The sequence below is a fragment of the Diabrotica virgifera genome, chromosome 5 (genome assembly GCF_917563875.1).
Source record: "Diabrotica virgifera virgifera chromosome 5, PGI_DIABVI_V3a".
NCBI classification, from domain to species: domain Eukaryota; kingdom Metazoa; phylum Arthropoda; class Insecta; order Coleoptera; family Chrysomelidae; genus Diabrotica; species Diabrotica virgifera.
This window is the reverse complement of record NC_065447.1, coordinates 60,896,451-60,920,013: the sequence shown is the minus strand read 5'-3', so window position 1 is coordinate 60,920,013 and position 23,563 is coordinate 60,896,451. Positions and strand designations below refer to the sequence as shown.

The following is a 23,563-nucleotide window of genomic DNA, read 5'->3' as shown; positions in this document are numbered from 1 at the left end:
AAAGTGTATTTTTTTGTTCTTCTTAATGGCGATACAGGCTCGTTTTTTTAATATTGTATTTAATTACAGAGTAATTTCCATATATTAATAATTACGTGTGCCAAATATCTCGAAAAAATATTCAAAATTACAGCCGCAATCTTGGAACGCGTTTTGGCTACCTGTTGATCGCTACTGTATCACCAATGTTTAGTTTTCAGGGAATTTTGGTCCTCACTAATGGCGTAATTTTTCATTCTGAGTTTAAATTTTTCAAAAATACTTATTAGTGTTCTCAGGATCAGAAAAAAAATTAAATCATACAAAAAACATTTGAGCTTTTTGATATTAACATTGTCTTATAAAAAAAATATTATTTTATGAGACACTAAAATTTTATGTAATTAGATGTGTTATGTTTAGTTTAATGTTGTCCGAGTTTCCAGTATTATAATATACCTGTGGCACCAATCATATCTTCCTTCTTAACCAAAAATTATATTCTATTTTTATATAATCTAGTTTATATTCTTTATGTTGTTTTGAAGTTATTTTCTTGTGCCATTTTTGCAATTAACTAGTTTTGATGGGAAATAAGCCACAATTTTACTAAAAAATGAGTTTATTAACGTTTCGACGCCCAAATCGGGTGTCGTTGTCAAAATACAAAAAATATGAATGAATTAAACAAAAATGTTGTTGCTTAGTAAAAAAATTCTTCTAATAATTTATTTAATCTGACTCATTTATATCGGCAATTCAGACTTATGCTATATATTTTAAAGTAGAAGACTTTAAAATGATATTGTCAATATTTATGAGTTGCGCTCCTGGGGCGACTTTACTGAAAGATAGTTCATTCGATTACATGAAATCAACCCCAACTCAAGAATATCCGTCACAAAAAATCATAACATGTGATCTGTCTTTAAAAAGACAACCACATGCAATGGTGACAGTTAAATTCTCGCGCTAGTGATTCCAAAGCAAATCACGAGGAAAAACCAGGAAAAAACCTCGTGATACTATCCCGACATCTTAAGTATTAGGTCTAACTTTAGTTTACTCTCTGAAAATAATACCAAATTCTGACCTTAATGTACATATGTTATTTTAAATTAATAAACGTTAATAAAATCATTTTTTTGGTAAAATTGTGGCTTATTTCCCATCAAAACCAGTTAATTAAAGAACAATCCAAGCTTACAAAATACTCTAACGTAATGGGTCTGAAGATAAATAAAGAAAAAACGAAACTATAGCAAAAAACAACAACCAAGAAACTAAAATTTAAATAAATGGACTACTAAACTACACTGACCGGCACAAAAAACGGCCACCCCACAAAATGGGTAATTTTTGATGTCTTGAATTTCCTAAAGCTGTTGTCCGATTTAAGTGATTTTTTTAATATTTCATAGTCTTATCTTTTAACAATATTTCTGTAATAAAATTGTTGCTAGACGGGTAAATTATCATTGTATACCGGGTGTACCAATCAAACTGTGTTTTATTCTCAAAGTTCACCACACCCTGTGGAATATTCTAGCATTTATAAAATATTGAAATTAAAACCCAACTATAGCCTCAGATTTTCTTAACATTCTGTTTTTTTATTCATTCGCTTATGTTGAATAATAAAAAAGTTAGGTACTTTAACATCTAGCCATGTTCTTCATTAATACAGGGTGTTTCTAAATAAGTGCGACAAATTTTAATGAATATTTCTGTATTAAAAAATATTGACCGTTTGATTATAAACATATGCCCGCAAATGCTTCGTTTCCGATATACGGGATGTTGAATATTTTATTACAAACTGACGATATATTTATTGCTCTAAAAACCAGTTGAGATATGCAAATACAATTTTGCAGGTTTTAAGAAGTTGTTATTGCGCATTTTTTGACATACAATTAAGAATTTTATATTCAACATTGGCGTGCATGCGGGTAATATTACCCGTCATATTACCCGTATGCGTGCCAATGGAGAATATAAAATTCTTAATTGGATGTCAAATAATATGAAATAACTGTATCTTGAATCCTACCAAATTTCATTTTCATATCTCAACCGGTTTTAGAGCAATAAATAAAGCGTCAGTTTGTAAGAAAATAATTCAACATCCAATATCTCGGAAACGAAGCATTTGCGGACATGTGTTTAGAAAGCAAACAGCCATTATTTTTTCATGCAGAGTTACCCCTCAAAGTTTGCCGCACTTATTTAGAAACACCCTTTATTAAGTAAGAACATGGCTAGTTGTTAAAGTACCTAACTTTTTATTATCCAACATAAGAGAATAAATAAAAAACAAAATGTTATTAAAACCTGAGGCTATAGTTCAGTTTTAATTTCATTATGTATTTTATAAATGCTAGAATATTCCATAAAGTGTGGTGAACTTTGAGAATAAAACACAGTTTCATTGGTACACCCGGTATACAATAATAGTTTACCTGTCCAGCAAGAATATTATTACAGAAATTTTGTTCAAGAATAAGGCTATAACATATTAAAACAATCACTTAATCGCACAACAGGTTTAGCAAATTCAAGACATCAAATATTATCCATTTTTTGGGGTGGCCGTTTTTTGTGCCGGTCAGTGTAGTTAATTATATTCTTTACTCTATTACATTTTTATTAAATCTACTTACCATTAATTTGTTTCAGCAACTGGATTTGACCCGACTAAACCATTTTACATTCCGAATCAATCCATAGACCTGCTGGTTGCTCTGGGAGAATACAACAAGAGTTGGTTGGGAGTAGAAAGGATAGACAGTCCGGCCCCCCTCGACCTGATCAACACCTTCACGCATACAAGGTTGGCCTATGTATTAGAAGGTAATTTTTATTCAGAAAACACAGCAAAGTTTAGTAAACATTTAAAATATGTAATTAAGCTTTAGGTACAATATTAAAAAGACTATATTTTTTAAGTTGGCTGAAACTTTGGTTAGATCCAGATATGGTCGCCATTTTCGAGTAATTGCTCAGTATAGGGAAGAGGGGGCCACGTTGAGACATTTTTTATATTTTTGATGATATAAGCTATTTGTTACTCATTTTTTAGTGCAAATTCAAAATAAAATTATTGAATCTATTTATAATCAAAAAAGAAATTGCAGTCTTTTGTAATCAGAAACTAGTTTTTTTTATTAATTATTTTTAAAAACACGTTTTTGTCTTAACCTGGCCCATATAGTGGGCCACCTTGAGACAAATCCAAAACAACTAAACTTCTTTAAAATATCCGTTATATATTTATTCAAAGTATCAAACAAGATATAAACATTAATATCAAAACGAGTTAAATCAATATTCTCAACGAATGACTATATTATCGAACTTGACGCCAAATCAAATAAAGGACTTCTGACGTTTTGTGCCTCCGCAATTAAGAATTGGTGGCAGCACACATCTAACGTCAGTTTTATTGACATGCGATATGTCCTCAACAGCGCAGCAGGAAACAAAAATGTATTTTTAATTTTAGCACTATGACGCAAAAATGTGACTTTAAAGTCGTTATCGTTTACTTCAATAATTTTCGCTACATAAAAAACTAATTTTTTCTACGGCCGTGCTAAAAGAGCCACTTTCAGGCACGCATTTCGTTTCCGAAAGATGCACTTTCCCGCACGGCGTACGTGAAAGTAAATTTTCCCTTAAGAGAAGTTAAATTCCTTGTAATATGGCGTTATAATATATTATAATACATGCAATAAAGTAATATTTGGATATTATTTACTAATTTATTTCAAATTTATCGTATTGCGTTCATGTTTTAATGAAATTAGCGCGATTATTTCATTCATTGGAGATTCTGACCAATAGAAAGCTACAGAAATCTGAATTAAATCGATAATTTTTGATAATTGCCCGTCGTTAAGTATATTACGTCAGATGCCCTTCGTTGCTACGAAAAAATACATTCAGTGGCATTAATGACAATTAATGTTTTAAAAATTATAAAAGTGATGACTTTCAATCGTCAAATATTTATAAAAACTTTGTGTTTAATTGTACTAATTTGTACTTACACAAATAAATTACAATAAAATTTTGGTTTTGAACAGTTTTATTCATGAAATAATCGCAACAAATTGCACTCGAACTCTAAAATTAATATAGAATTTTTGCCCTCGTGACATTTTGACATAATTTCACTTGCCTTTGGCTCGTGAAATTAAAACTGTCGAAGTGTCACTCGGGAAAAATTCAATAATTTTAGAGCGCTTGTGCAATTACTACTGATTATTTTATTCATAGGAGATTCTGACCAATAGAAAGCTACAGAAATCTGAATTAAATCGATAATTTTTGATAATCTCCCGTCGTTGAGTATATTACGTCAGATGCCCTTCGTTGCTACGAAAAAATACATTCAGTGACATTAATGACAATTAATGTTTTAAAAATTATAAAAGTGATGACTTTCAATCGTCAAATATTTATAAAAACTGTGTGTTTAATGGTACTTACATATATAAATTACAATAAAATTTTGGTTTTGAACAATTTTGTTCATGAAATAATCGCAACAAATTGCACTCGACCTCTGAGATTAATATAGAATTTTTGTTTTCGTGACACTTTGACATAAATTCACTCGCCTTATGCTCGTGAAATTAAAACTCTCAAAGTGTCACTAGGAAAAAATTCAATAATTTCAGAGCTCTTGTGCAATTACTACTGATTATTTCATTTATAGGAGATTCTGACCAATAGAAAGCTACAGAAATGCAAATTAAGGTGATAACTTTTGATAATATCCCTAATATCCCGTCGTTAAGTATATTACGTCAGATGCCCTTCGTTGCTACTAAAAATACATTCAGTGGCATTAATGACAATTAATGTTTTAAAAGTTATAAAAGTGATGACTTTCAACCGTAAAATATTTTATAACAACTGCGTGTTTAACAGTACTAATTTGTACTTACATAAATAAATTACAATAAAATTTTGGTTTTGAACAGTTTTATTCATGAAATAATCGCAACAAATTGCACTCGAACTCTAAAATTAATATATAATTTTAGAGCTCTAGTGCAATTACTACTGATAATTCGATGAAATAAAATTATTTTGACATAATATTTAAAAGTCAGATCAGTAGACAATTGCAATGGTTTTGAATCGTCATCATGGAAACCAATATCGTCGTCGTTGTAACCCATTACCTATATTGAAAGTTCGTTTTTGACAACCTTGTCAAATAATTAATTTGTGTATTTTCACTTCTAAATAAAAATTGATAGAACTCTATTTTTTGTGGGTTTTTTCCAAACGTACGGCCCTAGAAAAAATATTGTTCCTAACTCATGCGGAAAGTGTCTTCCCCGCACTCGACTGCTTGCCCGAACTCCGCTATCGCGTCGTTCGGGTCAACGGCAGTCTCGTGCGTGAAAGTATCACTTTCCGCACTAATTAGGAAAATAAGTATTTTATCACGAAATTCCACCAGCACATAAGAATTAATCTCAGGCAAATCCTGATAACGATCAAACTCAAAATCTGTAAATGATTCGGCATCTGAGGAACCAGACACAAATGAATCAGTGTCAGTGTCACTGGATGATGATAATGCACCAGCTGAAGTACTCTCTGTTAATTTTCTCTTGGTACTTCTAGAGAGCGCAATTGCTTCCTTTCTTTTTTTCTCGTGATATTTTTCCTCGATTTCTAACTTCTCGGGGGTATCAGTTACAATTTTGCTTCGGCCTTTTCTTCTCATTTTAAGATTTTTTCGGGGTCCTGCTTTGGGATAACCAAATAACTGTTCTGGACTTCTGAAAAGTTGACTTTTTCTCGTCAGTTTCTTCATTGCCATGACAACCAGGTTCTTTATTTGTCAAATTTTTGCTGCAGGTTGGCTGGCATTCTTTACCATTTGTATCACCCTCCTCTAATATTTCATTCCTATCGGTTACGTTACTAATCAAAAAGTCACTCTCATCGAAGATGTGTTGATTAAAAGGTACTCTTCCGCATTTTTTGAAACCTGCCTTTATGTCACTGGGTGTTATAGATTTGTCAAAGGCATATCCGACACATTCCGCGATTTGAAAAATTGTTATTGGCTTTCCAGGATTCCTCATCCATGAGTCCATAGCACTGTTATAATATGTTTTAAACGGAGCATAAACAGCCACATCCAATGGCTGCAATTTGTTGGAACAATGTAACGGTAAAGTGAGCATGGTAACTCCGTTGTCTTTTGCTAAATTTAGTGTCTCAATGGAGAAGTGGCTTTCATGATTATCCAAGATCAGTAATGTTGGATTTGTTTTGGAACTGTTGGAGTGTTATATAAAGTGACGCATAAAACCTGCAAATAATTCAGAGTTCATCCATTCTGAGGGATTTGCAAGTCCTAATTTAGCAGCCGGTGCTCCGTTTAACATGTGATGCTTAAAATTAACTCTTAGGAAGATCATGACTGGAGGTAGAGCAGTTCCTAAAACAGAGAAAAGGTTAAGTATTGTAGGAAGTGGAAGGGAAAAGGAAGACTTTTGTGAAATTTGCAAACCTGTTGAACTTATATTGCAGCACGTTGTAACCAATATACATCGTTCGCCGCTTGTAATTTTATCTATTTGCTTTACTCCCTTAGGTGCAAAAATCTTTGACGACTTTTGTACAGTTGTGGTCGAAGTTTCATCTAAATTGAAAATGCGTGTGCCTTCATAAAATCCATCAAAACGCTTTAAAACTTTCTCTAAATTTCGAAAAAATGCATCCACATTAGAACGATTAAATGATGTGGCCCTGGATAAACTGTAACCTTCCGGTTGGCGGATACTGAGTTCGGGATGTCTCTTTTTGAAACCGTGAAGTTAGTCAAGTCCAGCAGACTTCATTTCTTCCCATTTCTGAGGCATATGAATTTGGTTATGCAAACAGAGTTCGTAAGCCAGTTGCCTCACGTCTTTTTTAGACTTTCCGTAACACATTTTGCTGCATTGTATTATGTAATTTTTAAGCAATAATCTTGTTCACCATTTAATACCCTTTAAGTATCGTAGTGGGTTTATACAATAATACGTCATTGGGAGCTTCTTTTGCTTTCTTTACGTATCGCGCTAATGTTTGATGTTTAATGCCATTTCTCTCAGTTGCTATTCTGAGGCTAAAGTTATGTTTTAATAAATCAGCTACAGCACTTTTCATAGCCTCTGCGCTAAACAATCCTTTGTTAGATTTTCTCTTTCGACCGCGAGACATCTGTAACAAAAAAATTATAATTGCAGATTAGGTTTCAACATTGTGGGCCACCCTGAGACACGTCCCATGGTGGCCCAAAACATTTGTCTCACGGAGGCCCATAATACATTATAAATAACGGTCGTTAATATTGCAAAACATCGTGCAAAACAAAACAGTGTCTCACAAATGTCTGATGTCTCACAAATATATGTCCCAAAGAGAACTTAATATGAAGAAACCCAATTTCGATACACAGTAGAGGCGTAGATATCTGTGAAGCTCTATTTGCATTCAATATATCTACTAACCAAGATGCTTTCATGTTAGATGTACTTTTTTTCATACCTTACAACAAGGCAAAAAATTAAAACAAATTACTACAGTGATATTCAAATTACAAATAGCGGGCACATCAAGAATACACTTCAAAAGAGTTTGAAGTAAAAAGAGGGGTACGACAGGGATGTGTATTGTCGACACTATTGTTCAAGGCCTACTCTGAAGAAACTATGAAAAGAGCGAGAAACAGTTCAAATAAGCTAACATTAGGTATGCGAACGATGATGTCCTAATGGCGGACAAATTCCACCACTTGCAGAGACTAATGATAGTTGAGTATGGAGTCGAATATGGACTACCAATAAACATTAAGTAAACTAAAATGAGGATATCAAAAACCCAAAATAATTATGTAAGCCTGATTATTAGCAATGATAGCATGGTTAACAAAAGCTAGAAGCAAGAATTAGTCACAACAACGATTACTCCAAAGAAATGAAAGTTCGAATAGAAATAGCATGTACAAACTTCCATAAAATAAGAAAGGAACTTTGTAAAAAAGAACTAAAATTACACCTGAGAGTTAGGCTAGCAAGCTGGACTAGCTAGTAAACGACTAGTATTGACGATTTATGTAATTTTAGTATATTGGATTGTTACTGTTTTGTTTTTTGACTATTTGTAAGCTTTGTCGATAAAATTGTAAAATTTTTCATGGCAATAAAGCACATTTCTATTCTATTCTATTCTAAAGCTATCTTTGTTCTCCCGACACTGCTCTACGGAATGAATGAGAGCGTAAATCCCTAACGCGCCAACCACAAAAAGTTTGAAATATTCGAACTGTGGATATATACACTCAACCAAACTTATGTGGAATAATCTGATATTTTTATTATTGAATTAATGCTAAATTAAATTTTATTTCCATCGCATCTCTCACAAGCATAACTACAGGTTAAAGAATCAAACCAACATACCTGCGAGCTCTTAAAGTTGGTTGGATGAAAGTTAAGGATTTCTCACACAGGATTTTAAAGATCACAATTTCTCCCCAGAAGATTACTCTTATATATAATATCGGTTTACAACGTTCTTCGACGTCTTCCGATTTCCAATCTCCATCTCGTTCTGTCATTCCATAGATCGTCCTCGAGTTCTCTCTCCCTGATTTCTCTATCAACTCCTTCTCTCCAACTTCTTCTAGGTCTTCCTGGTCTGCGCCTTCCTCTTGGTTGCCATTCGAGGATTTGTCTTGGTATTCTATTCTCCGGCATTCTCCTTACGTGTCCGTACCAGCTGAGTTGTTTCGTCCTGATGTCGTCAACAATAGTATGTGTAACCCCCATGATTTCTCGGGCTCTCTCGTTTGTGATTCTGTCGCGTCTAGATATTCCCGCTGAACGGCGCCAGAAGTCCATTTCTGTTGCTCTAAGCATTTTCTCTGTTCTGTCTTTTGGGGGCCAAACTTCGCATCCATACATTGTGATGCTTTTTATTACAGTGTTATATATTCTTTTTTTATTCTCCTTAGAAATATTTTTATCCCACAGTACGCTGTTTAGTAAGGATATGCCTTTCCTCCCCTGTATATTTCGTTCCTTAATAGCTGCATCTAATTTTCCGTCTTGAGTGATCCTTACTCCCAGGTATTTGTAGTCTTCACATAATTTTATTTCTTGATTTTCCTCTACCCGGAGGCTATGTTGGTCTCCTCCGATACTCATGTATTCAGTTTTTTCCATATTCACTTCTAGGCCCCACTCTGTAAACTCTTCTAATAGTTTTCGCATCATGTAACTAAGATCTTCAGAGTCCTGTGCGATGATCACCTGGTCATCCGCAAAGCACAGCGTGTACAAAGTTGAGTCCGTTAGTGGTATGTCCATATTCGTACATTTTTTCTTCTATTTGTTGAGTGCTGCTTCGAGGTATATTTTGAATAGTGTTGGTGAAATACAGCATCCTTGCCTTAGTCCTTTAGTTACTGTGAATCCAGGTGTTATGAGATTTCCCGTTTTAATTCTTGTTGTTTGTTGGTAGTACAACGTTTTTACGGCTTCAACCAATTCTATATTTACATTTGTTTTCTCCAGTGCCTCCCATAATTTAACCAGCGGGACACTATCATACGCTTTTCTAAAGTCTACAAACATCAGATGGACTTCTTGGCCACGAGCAACTTTCTTTTCAATTATCTGAGTAATAGAGAAAACATGATCAATTGTAGATCGACCTGCGCGAAAACCAGCCTGTTCTTCGGCTTCCGTATTTTGGTATTCTTCTTCTATTCGATTTTTAATAAGTTTTCCATATATTCTGCTGATACTATTAGTGACTGCAATTCCTCTATAGTTTTCAGGTTTTGATTTATCTCCCTTTTTGTGGATAGTGCTTAGATGTGACTCTTTCCATTCTTTAGGTATTTCATGGTTATTCAAGCATTGCTGGAAAAGTTGTCTTAGCCGCTTAATTAAAACTTTAGGTCCACATTTGATGAGTTCCGGAGCTATATTTCCTCGTGACCCGTCAAAATAGCCCGGTCAAAACAGCCCCGTCAAAAAAGCCCCGTCAAAATAGCCCCAACACAAAATAGCCTCGACAAAATAGCTCGCAAACAAAATAGCCCCGACAAAATAGATCGCACACGAAATAGCCCCGGTCAAAACAGCCCCGGCTAAAACAGCCTCTTATAAACAATTACATAATTATTTATACAAGGTGTCCAAAAACTTTTTTTTAATTTAAATTATTTGACAAAAAGGAAGGACGTATTTAATTTATTTAATTTAAAATGCATTTTACTGTTACCCGAAAACAGAAAAAATGTTTATATCATAAATTAACATTGATTTTCGCTTAACTTAAATGTTCAAACTTCCAAGAGGCAGGAAAGACAGGACTCAAGTTCTCTGAAAAGACAATTTTTATTTAATGTGGTTAAGATAAACATCTGAATAGAGGATAATTACATTTCCGAAAAAAATTTTTTTAAGGAATTAGTTCATGATGAATTCTGAAGGGTGCTTTTTTTTCGGGGCTATTTTGTCGGGGCTATTTTGTCGGGGCTATTTTGTCGGGGCTATTTTGTCGGCGGGCTATTATTCCGCGGCTATTTTGTCTGCAGGCTATTTTGTCGGAGCTATTTTGTGTGCGGGATATTATGTCGGGGCTATTTTGTCGGAGCTTTTTTGACGGGGCTATTTTGACGGGGTACCATATTTCCTGGGCCCGGTGATTTGCTATTCTTCAACTGTTTACATATGGTTTCGACTTCTCTCTCATTTACTCTGATTGGTGATCCTATCAACCTGACGCTTTGTATACCGTTGGATTGTATCTGTTTGAAGGGCTCTCTTGTCTCTGTTAGTAAATCTTCAAAGTATCTTTCCCAAGTTTGTGGTGATATGGACTGAATAATGTCTTTCTTTCTGTTGTTTCTTAAATTTTTTAATAGTTTCCAACTTTCTGAACTTTGGCTTCCACCTATGTATGTATTTAGCATGGTACACTGTTTTGTCCAGAGTTCGTTTTTCTTTTGACATATTTTTCTCCTGACCCTCGCTTGCATTCTTTTATAATGTATTCTCTCTTCCACGTTTTTTGTGTTCAGATATTTTTGATACAATTCTCTTTTCTTTGTTATTTCCTGCGAAATATCTTGATCCCACCAATACGGTTTTCGATGTACGGTTTTTTCATATCGCCCTAGTGCTTCTAAGGCAGCGGCGTGTATACATTCTTTGATGTTTTCGTATGACTGATTCACATTTCTGGTATTATCTTCCGTTTCAATTAGTTTTTTTTCCAGTCTACGTTTATATAGGTTTTTAACACTTTCTTGGTGTAAACTATTCAAATTGTATCGTACTTCTTGGAGCTGTTCATTTGAATTATTACCTTGCTGCGTTTCTTTTTCTATTTTCGGTGGAAATGAAACATCTGAACGTAGGAGATAGTGAGAAGAAGATTACTCTTCCTCTTTTATATTAAATTTATGAACACATCTGGCAGTTTCCGTTATTGTTTGTCTTCCTCGCCCTCTAAGTATAGGAATTCGTTAATCATCTGATTTTACACATCCTACTTTCGTTTGAAAATATCACACTTTTCCAATTTCCAATCATCCCGTATTTAAACAGTTCTTATATTGGTGGAGATACGTGGATGGTACGTATCCTTTACAGGAACTAACGGGCAACTTAACCAATTTCTATCATACATTAATTCACTTCATAGTAATGTTGAGTTTACAATAGAAACAGAACAGAATAAGTCCATAAACTTTCTAGATGTGACAATTACTAGACTACACAACAAACATGAGTTTTCGGTATATCATAAACCTATCCATACTGACACAACTATACGCAATTCATCATCCCATCCTACACAACACAAATTAGCAGCCTGCCATAGCATGATTCATAGACTGACAGATATTCCCATGTCAAAAAATGACTTCGAAATAGAACTGGTCATCATTAAACAAATTTCAGTAAACAATTGCTATAACGAACAATTAATAAAATTTTAAACCAAAAACTCCACAAGAAAGCCCTGAAATTAGTCTATCCACCACCACACAAAGAACCCAGTACCTTCTGCTCTATCACATATACTGGCAAGATAACAACAAAAATTGCCAGATACATAAAAAAGAAAGGAATAACACCAGCTTTCAGAACTAACAAGAACTTAAGAAAATATATTAAGAATAATAAGAGCCGAAAGAGAAAACGACTACAGAGTGGTGTCTACAAACTAACTTGTGGTGACTGTCCGAAAACTTACATCGGTCAAACTCGCAGAACCTTTGAAAAACGGTTAGCAGAACACAAAAGGGCTTTTAACGATAGAAAAACAGACACTTCTACATAAGCACTTCACCTTCTAGATCATAATCATTCGTTTAATGTAGAGTTTCAAATTCTGCATATTCAAAATAAAGGCCTTAAGCTATCTTTATTAGAATGTATGGAAATTAATAAAATAAAAAATACAGATATAATTCTGAATGGCCAACTCAAGACAAACAGCTCCCCACTCCCCAACCTCTTTAGTTAAAGACTTTAAAAAGACAAACCAATAGTAAACTAAATCACTTGAGAAAGGCACTCTGCCGAAACAGCTGTAGTCACATAGTTATAATAAATTTTGTGGAAGTAAAGAAAACAAACGTTTTCAGTGTTTTATTGTTAGATAAAATGAACTTCCATCAAGTAATGGTCGAATCCATCAATTTACAATGTTCTAGTTTTGGTTTTGAAGACACCAATTTACGTGAACAATCTTGTGCTGCCTGGTTATCTCGGCACTCGGAATTTCCTCCTGCTATATAGTTCCTGGGCACGATAACTCTGCTTCTTATCGTTTTATATAAAATATTTACACCTATAGCTTCCAAAAACTGCATTTTTCAAATATATAGTTATTCCGTACAAGTTTGTTTGAGTGTAGATGTAAGAATACTGGAAATGTCATGGATCGAACATGTAACAAACAAGAAACTGGAGTCCAGAATATGGTGAGATAAACACGAGTACAAAGCTGCAAGTGGAGAGATCATGTCGATAGAATGGACCTAGGAAGAATCGGAAATGGTCAAAATCACATAAACCCAATACAAAAAGAACACCAGTAAGGCCTCTGAAGTAGTATAACAGCTGGACATGAACAACACAAGAGCTGGGACGATAGAATGAACAGGACCATGACCTACAACAAAAAGAAGAAGAAGTACTCTTCCATAAAGCCTTGCTTCAGAACACTATTTCTCCTGCAATCCTTCAATTTTTGCAGTCTTTCTTGCTTCCTTTAATATAAATGGAAGAAATGATAGAAGATGTCCAAAATGGGATAAATGTAGATCACTATTTAGTGATTCACTTCGTAGTTGACTCGGACTAACTACACTTGCTACTCTTCTATTTACTTCATGTAATTTATAAAAAAATTTAACGCTGTACATTATTCTATTTTTGACTTCAATTCTGGTTAATTTTTTAATGTTAATATTAACCTTAAAAAATTTCAAATGTAGATATATAATAAATTTCAATTCATTATCTCAGAATCTTTAATGACAGTCCCTTTAATAATAAAAATATAGAGATTCTGCTCTAATTGAAATTTTCGTGATTTGCCCTTTTCTCCCAGCCGTTTAAGTTTAAAGGAAATGCTTACTCAACCGCAAAAACTGTCATGAATCCAGTCCATTGATCCACATTTTCGAGGATCGCTCCACTCCAAAGTGATAAATTAAAGGGTATACGTCGGAAACATCAACCCAGAGACGTACGAAAGAATCTCCTAACAGGAGTTGGTTCATGTTTAAATAATAGTAATATTACATTTTTATTAGAACTACTTAGATTATGGTATTACTTATTTTGTTTTAAAATGCAAACATAAATTATATACGAATCAAAAAAACAGAGTGTACACCACATAGAGTAAACTTCTTCTTCTTCTTAAGGTGCCGAGACCGCTTGTCGATCGTTGGCTCTCATGTTGCGCAGCCTATTAACCATCATTGTCTTATTTACAGCCGCACGAAATAGTGCAGTGCTAGTTTTCCCAAACCATTGGCGTAGGTTTTTAAGCCAAGAAGTTGTACGGCTGCCCACACTTCTTTTTCCCATTATTTTACCTTGCATGACAAGGTGAAGTATGCCATATTTTTCTGGGTGACGCATTATATGACCAAAGTATTCCAATTTGCGCCTTTTAACCGTGTTCACTACTTCGCAACTTTTATTCAAACGTTGCAAAACCCTTTCGTTTGTGACTCTTTCTACCCAACTGATCTTCAGAATACGGCGGTAGACCCACATTTCAAATGCTTCTAGGTTTTTTAAAAGCGATTCTGTCAGTGTCCATGCTTCAACCCCGTAAAGTAGTACTGGGAATATATAACATCGGACCATTCTTATGCGAAGTTCCAAATTTAGATCATGACTGCACAGGATTTTCTTAAATTTCATAAAACTTGTTCTTGCTTTGGCAATTCTACTTTTTATTTCTGTACTAGGGTTAGAGTAAACAGGAAATGATTTTATGAAATATTTCGTAATTAAAAAAACATAAGAAGAATACATATATTTTTTGATTTCATAAAATTGATAGTCACTCAATAATATTAATAAATAATAAGTCAACATCAACAGCTATTCTATTCATCGTCGGATGGAAGGATCGCTTAGAGCGAGTTGACATGATCCAAGTGTAATTGGATTCCAACTTGGACCAAATATAAGCATACTTGGACCAAGTTGGTTGCCACGGTTAATGACTTGGATGTCAAATAGTTATTGCAAAGATCTTAAAAGTGATTGTGCAAAGTGTTCGAGTGGTATCTGATATGTGATACATGAGCTTGAAATATAGAGAAAAAATAAAAAAAGCAAAATTTGGACTCGGAATTGGATAATTAGATAATCGATAATTGAATAATCAGAATCCATATTGCTTCCTCAGCTTCGTATATCTCCATTAATCTAACACTCTCCCATTCAGACTATTGTTTTTTTGACAACGTAATTTTACACTCTGACATTACGTGGATCCAAGAAAGTTGGCCAGCTTCCTAGTTAACTTGCATAGAACCTGTTGATACAAATTTACTTGGACACAATCAAAGTAGCTTCCACGTGTTGCGCGCGCAGCGTCCAAGCAAACTTTGACCAAGTATACTTGGATCGTGTCAACCCGCCTTTAGGTGTATTCATTAATTTCTGTTTGTTGTTTTTTGCATCCATTTGTGGCCAGCTATTCGCTTGATGTCATCAGTCCATCTTGTTTGAGGATTGCATCTACTTCTTTTACTTGCTCTTTTCACCATTCAACAATTCTAGTCGTTCAATGGTTGTCTTACATTCTTCCTATGTACTCTGTCCTGTGTTATTTTAACATGGCAGTCTTTTGGATTACATCTGTTGGATTTGCGATCGATGAGCTTAATATTGAGCAGTCTCAGTTTCATAGCTCTCTGAGTCACTTGAAGCTTGTGGACTATGTTGTTAAAAGCTAATGTTTCAGTTTCATATACAGGGGGTCCCGGAAAATAGTTCGTTCTTTAAAGGTATAGGTAGAAGGCACCATGTAGAACAAAAAACTCTTATAACATTTTTTTCTTAATGCAACCGTTTGATTAAAAAATTAAAATACATTTTGGTATGCAAATTTAAATCTGACAACTATGTGCGGTACGCAAATATAAGCATAGACAGTCCCATGTAAATAGATAGAAGATAGATAGTAAACAAATAGTTTTAAATAATCCTGTTTAGTGTCAATGCCGAAAATGTTTTCGAATCGTGAGTGTATTACCTATTAAGTTATTACGTTGATTATTTATGGCGGATCACTAAATGGAGAGGCATACTATAATTAATTTCTTTCAAAATGTTTTGCCGGTATTTCTAGTCGTATGAATGGTGTTTGTGAAAGGTTACTTGAAAGTTTTATTCGGTATAATAATTATTTTCAAGTAAGTACAATTTAGTTATTTCAGTTCACAAGTAAACAAATTACTGAGACATTATCTGGTGTATTTAAGTTCCACTGCAAACTATTAAAACTATGTAATTCAGTTAAAGCCCTCAGCAATACTCAGCATTCAACACATTTAAACCTTACTAAATACATAATACTAGTTCAGTTAAAAGATGAGTTTTTATGTTAAAAGGTATGTAATTCGTTTAAAATTATGCAATAGGTATTTCAATACATGTCAAAAGAAAATAATTTTAGTAAACAAATAGTAAATACATAAGTATTACCTACTATTAGGTTGGATTATTTTAAATACTGTAAATCACATTCACAAACGAGTTCTTATCTGTTATTATTCCGTAGTGCGTACGATGTTGCCAGTTTATTAAAATATCCAAACATTAAGATACAGGTATATGGAAAACAATGTTAACTTTTCTTTGGAAACGGTTAACTTTAGAAAAAAACGGTATAGGACTTTTTTGTTCCAAATTGTGTGTTCTCTCCATACCTTAAAGGAACGCACTATTTCCCGGAATACCCTGTATGTTAGAAACGACAATACCTACTACCTCCACGGTAAATACAATTATATTAAACTTTAATTAATCGTTTATACTGGGCTCCAGTAAAAATCTACTTCATTATTAATCCCTTACGTACCACAACTTCTGGAATATAAATAAGTACAGTGGAACCCCGATAAGTCGGCCTCCGATAACTCGGAAATCCGGCTAACCCGGACCGATTTTTACCAGACAAATATTTCAATAATAAAAACTTAATATATTTGAGTGGTAATATATATGTGTCTGACTGAGTTTTTCACCAAGAAATGAACAATACTGTATACAACTATAGTACGTAATTTAGATGTACTGCGCATATGTATTTCATGTTTTTGCAATTTATTATGGAGTTTATCTGTAAGTATACGCTGTGAGCTCGTACGTAGAGGGGATATTATAAATTCGCGAGCGCCAGTAGTGGCAAGTCTGTAAACGTTTACCGGAAATTTGACATAAATGTCAAAGTGATTAATTTAAAATTAAAATTAAAAACATTAATTATAGAAAATATTAGTTGGTCAAAGCTGTGGTATATATTTTTACCTTAAATATACTTACGTTTTAAATACTGAATTTAAGTTTTTTTAATGTTCCGTAATATGTAATTATAATTTAATCTAAAAATCCTAGCGCCATCTACACGATAATTGTGAAAGTATCCGAAGTAAGAAATTCATATTTTATCAATAGAACGTCAAAATGATTAGCAAAATCTTAAAAAAATCGATTACAATTTGATTAATTTTTTGCGTTGTAAATGTTAAGCGATAACAATTAAATAATAAATTTAAAAATTACCGGTGAAAGATAATTCCAGTAATCCGCTAGGAGCGCCACCAGCGAAGCTCAGAGCGTATAGTACGTAATTTAGATGTACTGCGCATATGTATTTCATGTTTTTGCAATTTATTATGGAGTTTATCTGTAAGTATACGCTGTGAGCTCGTACGTAGAGGGGATATTTATAAATTCGCGAGCGCCAGTAGTGGCAAGTCTGTAAACGTTTACCGGAAATTTGACATAAATGTCAAAGTGATTAATTTAAAATTAAAATTAAAAACATTAATTATAGAAAATATTAGTTGGTCAAAGCTGTGGTATATATTTTTACCTTAAATATACTTACGTTTTAAATACTGAATTTACGTTTTTTTTAATGTTCCGTAATATGTAATTATAAATTAATCTATTAAATCTTAGCGCCATCTACACGATAATTGTGAAAGTATCCGAAGTAATAAATTAATATTTCATCAATAGAACGTCAAAATGATTAGCAAAATCTTAAAAAAATATGTTACAATTTAATTACTTTTTGGCGTTGTAAATATTAAGCGATAACAATTAAATAATGAATTTAAAAATTACCGGTGAAAGTTGAATTAGTAATCCGCCAGGAGCGACACCAGCGAAGCTCAGAGCGTATAGGCTCTGAGCTTCGCTGGTGGCGCTCCTGGCGGATTACTAATTCAACTTTCACCGGTAATATTTAAATTTATTATTTAATTGTTATCGCTTAATATTTACAACGCAAAAAATTAATTAAATTGTACTCGATTTTTTTAAGATTTTGCTAATCATTTTGACGTTCTATTGATAAAATATGAATTTCTTACTTCGGATACATTCACAATTATCGTGTAGATGGCGCTAAGATTAGCGTTTATTTTAATCAACGATATTACGGAACATTATAAAAAACATAAATTCAGTATTTAAAACGTAAGTATATTTAAGGTAAAAATATATACCACAGCTTTGACCAACTAATATTTTTTATAATTAATGTTTTTACTTTTAATTTTAAATTAATCACTTTGACATTTATGTCAAATTTCCGGTAAACGTTTACAGACTTGCCACTACTGGCGCTCGCGAATTTGTAAATATCCCCTCTACGTACGAGCTCACAGCGTATACCGTGTTTTATTAATTTTTAATATATTCCCCTGCTAACCGGATTTTCGATAACCCGGATGATCGGCCGCGGTCTTGATTAATCCGACTTATCGAGGTATAAGAAAATATTTTTTTAAAAAGGATGATAATATTGTCACATTCTAGTAGATTCATCTAGTATTAGTAAGTAAGTAAGTAAGTAAGTAAGTAAGGTATGCTTTATTGTCAAAAAATTTTACCAATTTGTGGACAAAGCTTATACAAAATAAAAAAATACAATAAAAAACAAAAAATAATAAAAAACTACAAACAAAACAGAAACAGACACCAAGTAAATGGCGTGAGTTATACTACTTAATATAATTTTATAGTTATTAAGTACACATTAAAAAATTAAAAATTAAAAATGTTGCAAACAATATGTATACAACGTCAGAGCAAAAAGAACGCGAACGAGGAAAAGGGAAAGGGAAAGTAAATCAAAAGTTCTATGCCGCTGCAAATATGTAAAAAAGTACTCGAAAGTAATAATCCTGCAAGTCAATTTGCTGAATTCAAATCGTTTATAAAAAAGTCATTCACTGTATAAAAAGCTCTCTCCAGCGAATAAGCTCTCAAGGCCTTGCGAAAAGCGGGAAATGCTGCAATAGATTTGATGTTAGATGGCAGGTGATTGTACATTTTTCTCGAATTGTATAGTATAGAGCACTTAACCAGCTCAAACCGTGGGGTTGGCAGATAAAGATTATGCTCCACGTTTCTAAGGGGATAGTTGTGAGTGGGTCTCTCTGGACCTTCTGATGCATGTTTGCGGATTAAACAAACGGATTCAAAAACAAACAAAGAAGGAAGAGTTAATATTTTAAATTTTTTAAAGAATTCTTGGCAATGAACTCTGCTTTTAAGTCTCAGGGAGTAACGAAGAGCTCTCTTTTGTAGTTTAAAAATACGCTCAAATTGAGTCGCACAACACGTACCCCAGAATGGAAGGGCGTACCGAATATGAGACTCAAAAAGGGCATAATAAACGGTCCTAGATGTTGACAAATTCATTTCCGTAGCAACTGATCTTAGCGCAAAACAAGCAGAACTTAATTTTCTGTGTAAGTGATCAATGTGCAAGTTCCATTTTAGAGACTTATCCACAATAAGCCCTAAGAACTTCACCGATTCAACTACCTCTAGACTGTTGTTATTAACTACTAAAGGTTGCATCATACTGTTGTAAGGTAGGACTTTGGTTTTAGAAACGTTAAATAACAGGAGATTCGAATCGCACCACGATTTAATGGTGACTAGGTCTGTAGCTATGGTATCGCGAAGATCCATAATATCCGTGTTACTCCAAGTAATACTAGTATCATCTGCAAAGAGACATATTTTACCTTTAATGTTCAGGCTAGAGATGTCATTTATGAATATCAGAAACAATATAGGGCCTAGAACTGAACCCTGAGGAACCCCACATTCTAATGGCATGCAAGAAGGCGTCTTCGGGTCAACCCTTACAAACTGACTTCTTTTATTAAGATATGATTTAAGCTATTTAAGAGCCTTTCCCCTAAATCCATAGTGCTGTAATTTGTCAGTCAAGATGTTATGGTTTACACAATCGAATGCTTTAGAGAAATCACAGAAAATTGTTGCTGTAGAGTGATGGTTGTTTAGACTGGAGTAAACATGATCGAAAAGGAAGAACATAGCATCATTCGTGCATTTGTCACTCAGGAATCCAAATTGATGTGGAGTAAGCAATTTGTATTTTAACAGAAAAGATTCTTTTTTTTACCAGACTTTCAATTATCTTCGACAACGTGGGCAGGAGTGCAATAGGGCGATAATTCGAAGCAAGATCTTTATCGCCTCCTTTGTGTATAGGAATAAATTATCGCTGTCTTAAGGCAGCTTGGAAAAACCCCAGTTTCGAATGACCTGTTTATTATGGTAGTAAGATTGTTTAAAGTGCAATCAGGTAGAGCAGAAAACATTTTAAGAGTGAGGCCATCAGTCCCAGATGACGATTTATTTTTAATGTCATTTATTGTAGAGCGTAGTTCACCTAATACTATGGGTGTAAAAAAGAAACTATTTACATTCCTATGAGAAAGATATGAAATCGGATCCTGAGAAGGAGGTATAGTATTTGTTAAATTTTTTGCCACATTTACAAAGTAATTGTTCAGGGTCTCAGGAGAAGTCGGGATTGTGGTGGGAGAAGAAGTCTTATCTCTCAGTTCATTTACGATAGACCACGTTTCCTTAGCAACATTACCTGATTTAGCCGCCTCGCATTGTAATAAATTTCCTTGGCGGCCTTTATGGATTTATGGTAAATTTTCTTGTAAAGCCTAACGTAATCATGGAAGGATATGTTGGCCGAGAATTTTTTTAGATACGATAATGAGCGCATGTTCTTTGCAGATATACGTAGACCTCTAGTTGACCAGGGTTTACGATGTTTAGTTTTGATGGGCCTAAGAGGAAAGGATTCGTATGCCAGACCAGACAATAACTTGATGAATCTAGAAAACTCGATGTCGACATCAGCAGAGCGGAAGTCCCAGTCAGTTGTTTGACATAGGTGTTTAAATGTTAGAAAATTTTGTTCTCCAAATACGCGGAACAATTTTCGTTGCATGTTTTCACTAGTATTTTTTGATTTTAACCAAAATGTAGTCAATACTGCTTCATGATCAGAGAAACCTGAGTTGAAAACAGTACAGTCAGTAGAATTTGGAGCTAAAGACGATACGACATAGTCAATGATACTAGAGCTAGTTTTAGTTATTCTGGTTGGGGAATTTACATGCATACCTATACCAAAGGAATCAAAGATAGAATGAAGAGATTCTTGAGCAGCACACACACTGGAGTAGTCAATATTTAGATCGCCACATAGAATTAATTTACTTTTTGAAGGAATAGATTCTAGCAAGCTAAATAGTTGTTGTAAGAAAATCTGCACATCCGCATCGGGAGTTCTATAAATACAAATAATATAGAGTTCAGAAGATTTCTGATAAATTATGGAGAATTCAAAAACTTTTTCAATTAATAAATTATCAAATTTGGTCACTGCTGAAAAGTCATTTTGTGTAGACATAATCAAAGTACCCCCATGAGATAATCTACTCCTGTTAAATCTGGATATAATAGTGTAATTTTTAATAAACACAGGTTCATCAACATTTAACCAATGTTCAGTTATGGCAACAATCTCAGGAAAATTTAGCTCTTCTAGTAATAGAAGTAATTCATAAGTTTTGTGTCTTAAGGACTGAATGTTAATAAGAAATAAACTTAGCTTGCTATCGTCCAAATTGTCAGAAGACGCTTGATCTTCTGTACGCGTCAATTTATTTACAAAAAAATTTTGCTAGATGGGGAATTACTCGAAAAATATTTATTCTGACATTCCCTAATTTTCTAGAGTCGGAGGCGTGTCTCAGTGGAAAAGAAGGTTCCAAAAGCCGAAAGATCTGCTTCAACTTCAGCAGTACTAATACCATAAGCCTCATGGAATCTGTGATACAGCTTACGCAGGGAATCCACGTCAGTAGGAAGTCCCTCTGAAGCCAGCATCAACTTAATGGTGGTGTTAGTGTGCCCATCGTAACACGTACTTGAGGGCTGATCATGGAGATAGGCAAGGAAGAGTCGAAGAGGATTCAAAATTCCAGGGTCCCTCAGTCTAGCTAACAAGTAACGACTATTTTCCACATCCGCAGTACGAGATAGCCGCACTATAGGTGGAGTCATCGGGTCCATACAAAGCCCATCATCCTTTTCCATAGTTTTCTCCGTAAGCAAAATACTTGAATTTTGTTTACCCTATAAAGAGTTAAACTGATTCAAGATTTTTGCCTTTAAAGTCTTTGGTAAATTTGAACTAAATGCTTATTTTAATCAATCAAATTTTGCCCATAACAATAATAATAATAACGAAATAATAATAAGTAAAGGTAAATTATTAGAAAGTTCAAATCAAAATTTACTTTTCTCGTACATTCGAACCACGGCTTGTAAAGTAGAACCACCTTTACCATGCATTAGAATTGTCCCATAATTTGAGTGATTAAATATTTACTGGCTTCATTCTACCTTGAAATGGGGTGGCTTTTATCTAATAGCAATCAATAATGATAAATAGCAGATACAAAAAGTATATACAATAATGATAATTTTAATAAAAATTAATAAACTAATAAATATGTAAGTAAATTTATTTTATATTGTTTTTTATTCACAAAAACACACTTTAACCTAATAAGGTTATAGCGGAGCGGTCACTGCTAATTATACTTTTCTTAGTAAATTAAAGTCTTTAAAAAAAAGTAGGTTTTATTTCCGGATAAATAAACAATTCTCTTGGGACCAGATTCTGGTTACACCTGTATTCGTGGTTTCTATTACTTGCAAACCAAACAAACGATGAACAAAGGAAGACCCGAGGAAGTCTAAAAATTGCACTTCACCTGTCTGTTCTACAAGTGTCTATTCATCAAGGTAAAGTTCCAACGAATTCTTAGTCCCTATACTCAGATAGCAATAAACTAAAATAGACCAGGGCGCATCTGTAAAAATATTAGTACATTTGGACGTTGAGAGGTGACTCAAATTTTTTTGCAGAAATTGCTTGAAAATAAATCAAATAATAATATTTGAGTTATCCTCCCTCTCAAAAAGGTCCGGAACATTGTTTAAATAATCAAAATGTCAAAAAATTAAGGAAAAATTCGATTTTCTTCTTGGATTTTTGATTATAACTTTAAAAGTATTCATTTTCGAGAAAAGTTGTACTGACATAAAAGTTGCGTAATTAAATTTTCTACAATATAGAATTGGTTAAAAATTTAAAAAATAGTCACCCTTGTTGCAAAATAACAATAATTGTGAAAAAAACATACAAAAACAAGTATTGGCATTATACGTTTTTCAACCATTTATGCTACATCCCTGACCTTCATATTTCACCCTGAAAAACTATATGATACAGTAAAACAATACTGTATATTTCATTAAGATCGGTTCAATAGATTTTGCAAAATAAATTTTGCAATCCAGCTTTCGTAAAAAAAAAAATCATTTTTTCAAAATGTTACAGGACTTAAAATAAAGCA

At 33.6% G+C, this 23,563-nt stretch overlaps 1 protein-coding gene across 1 annotated transcript in view; it reads left to right on the top strand.

Annotated features, from left to right (window-relative positions):
- Window positions 1-23,563, top strand: part of LOC114330854 (protein kinase C-binding protein NELL2-like) — a 514,828-nt gene that overhangs the window by 325,946 nt on the left and 165,319 nt on the right. The window contains exon 2 of the mRNA XM_050651463.1: window positions 2,659-2,832. Coding sequence (XP_050507420.1) covers window positions 2,659-2,832 — 174 coding nt within the window. The remainder of the gene's footprint in view (window positions 1-2,658; window positions 2,833-23,563) is intronic.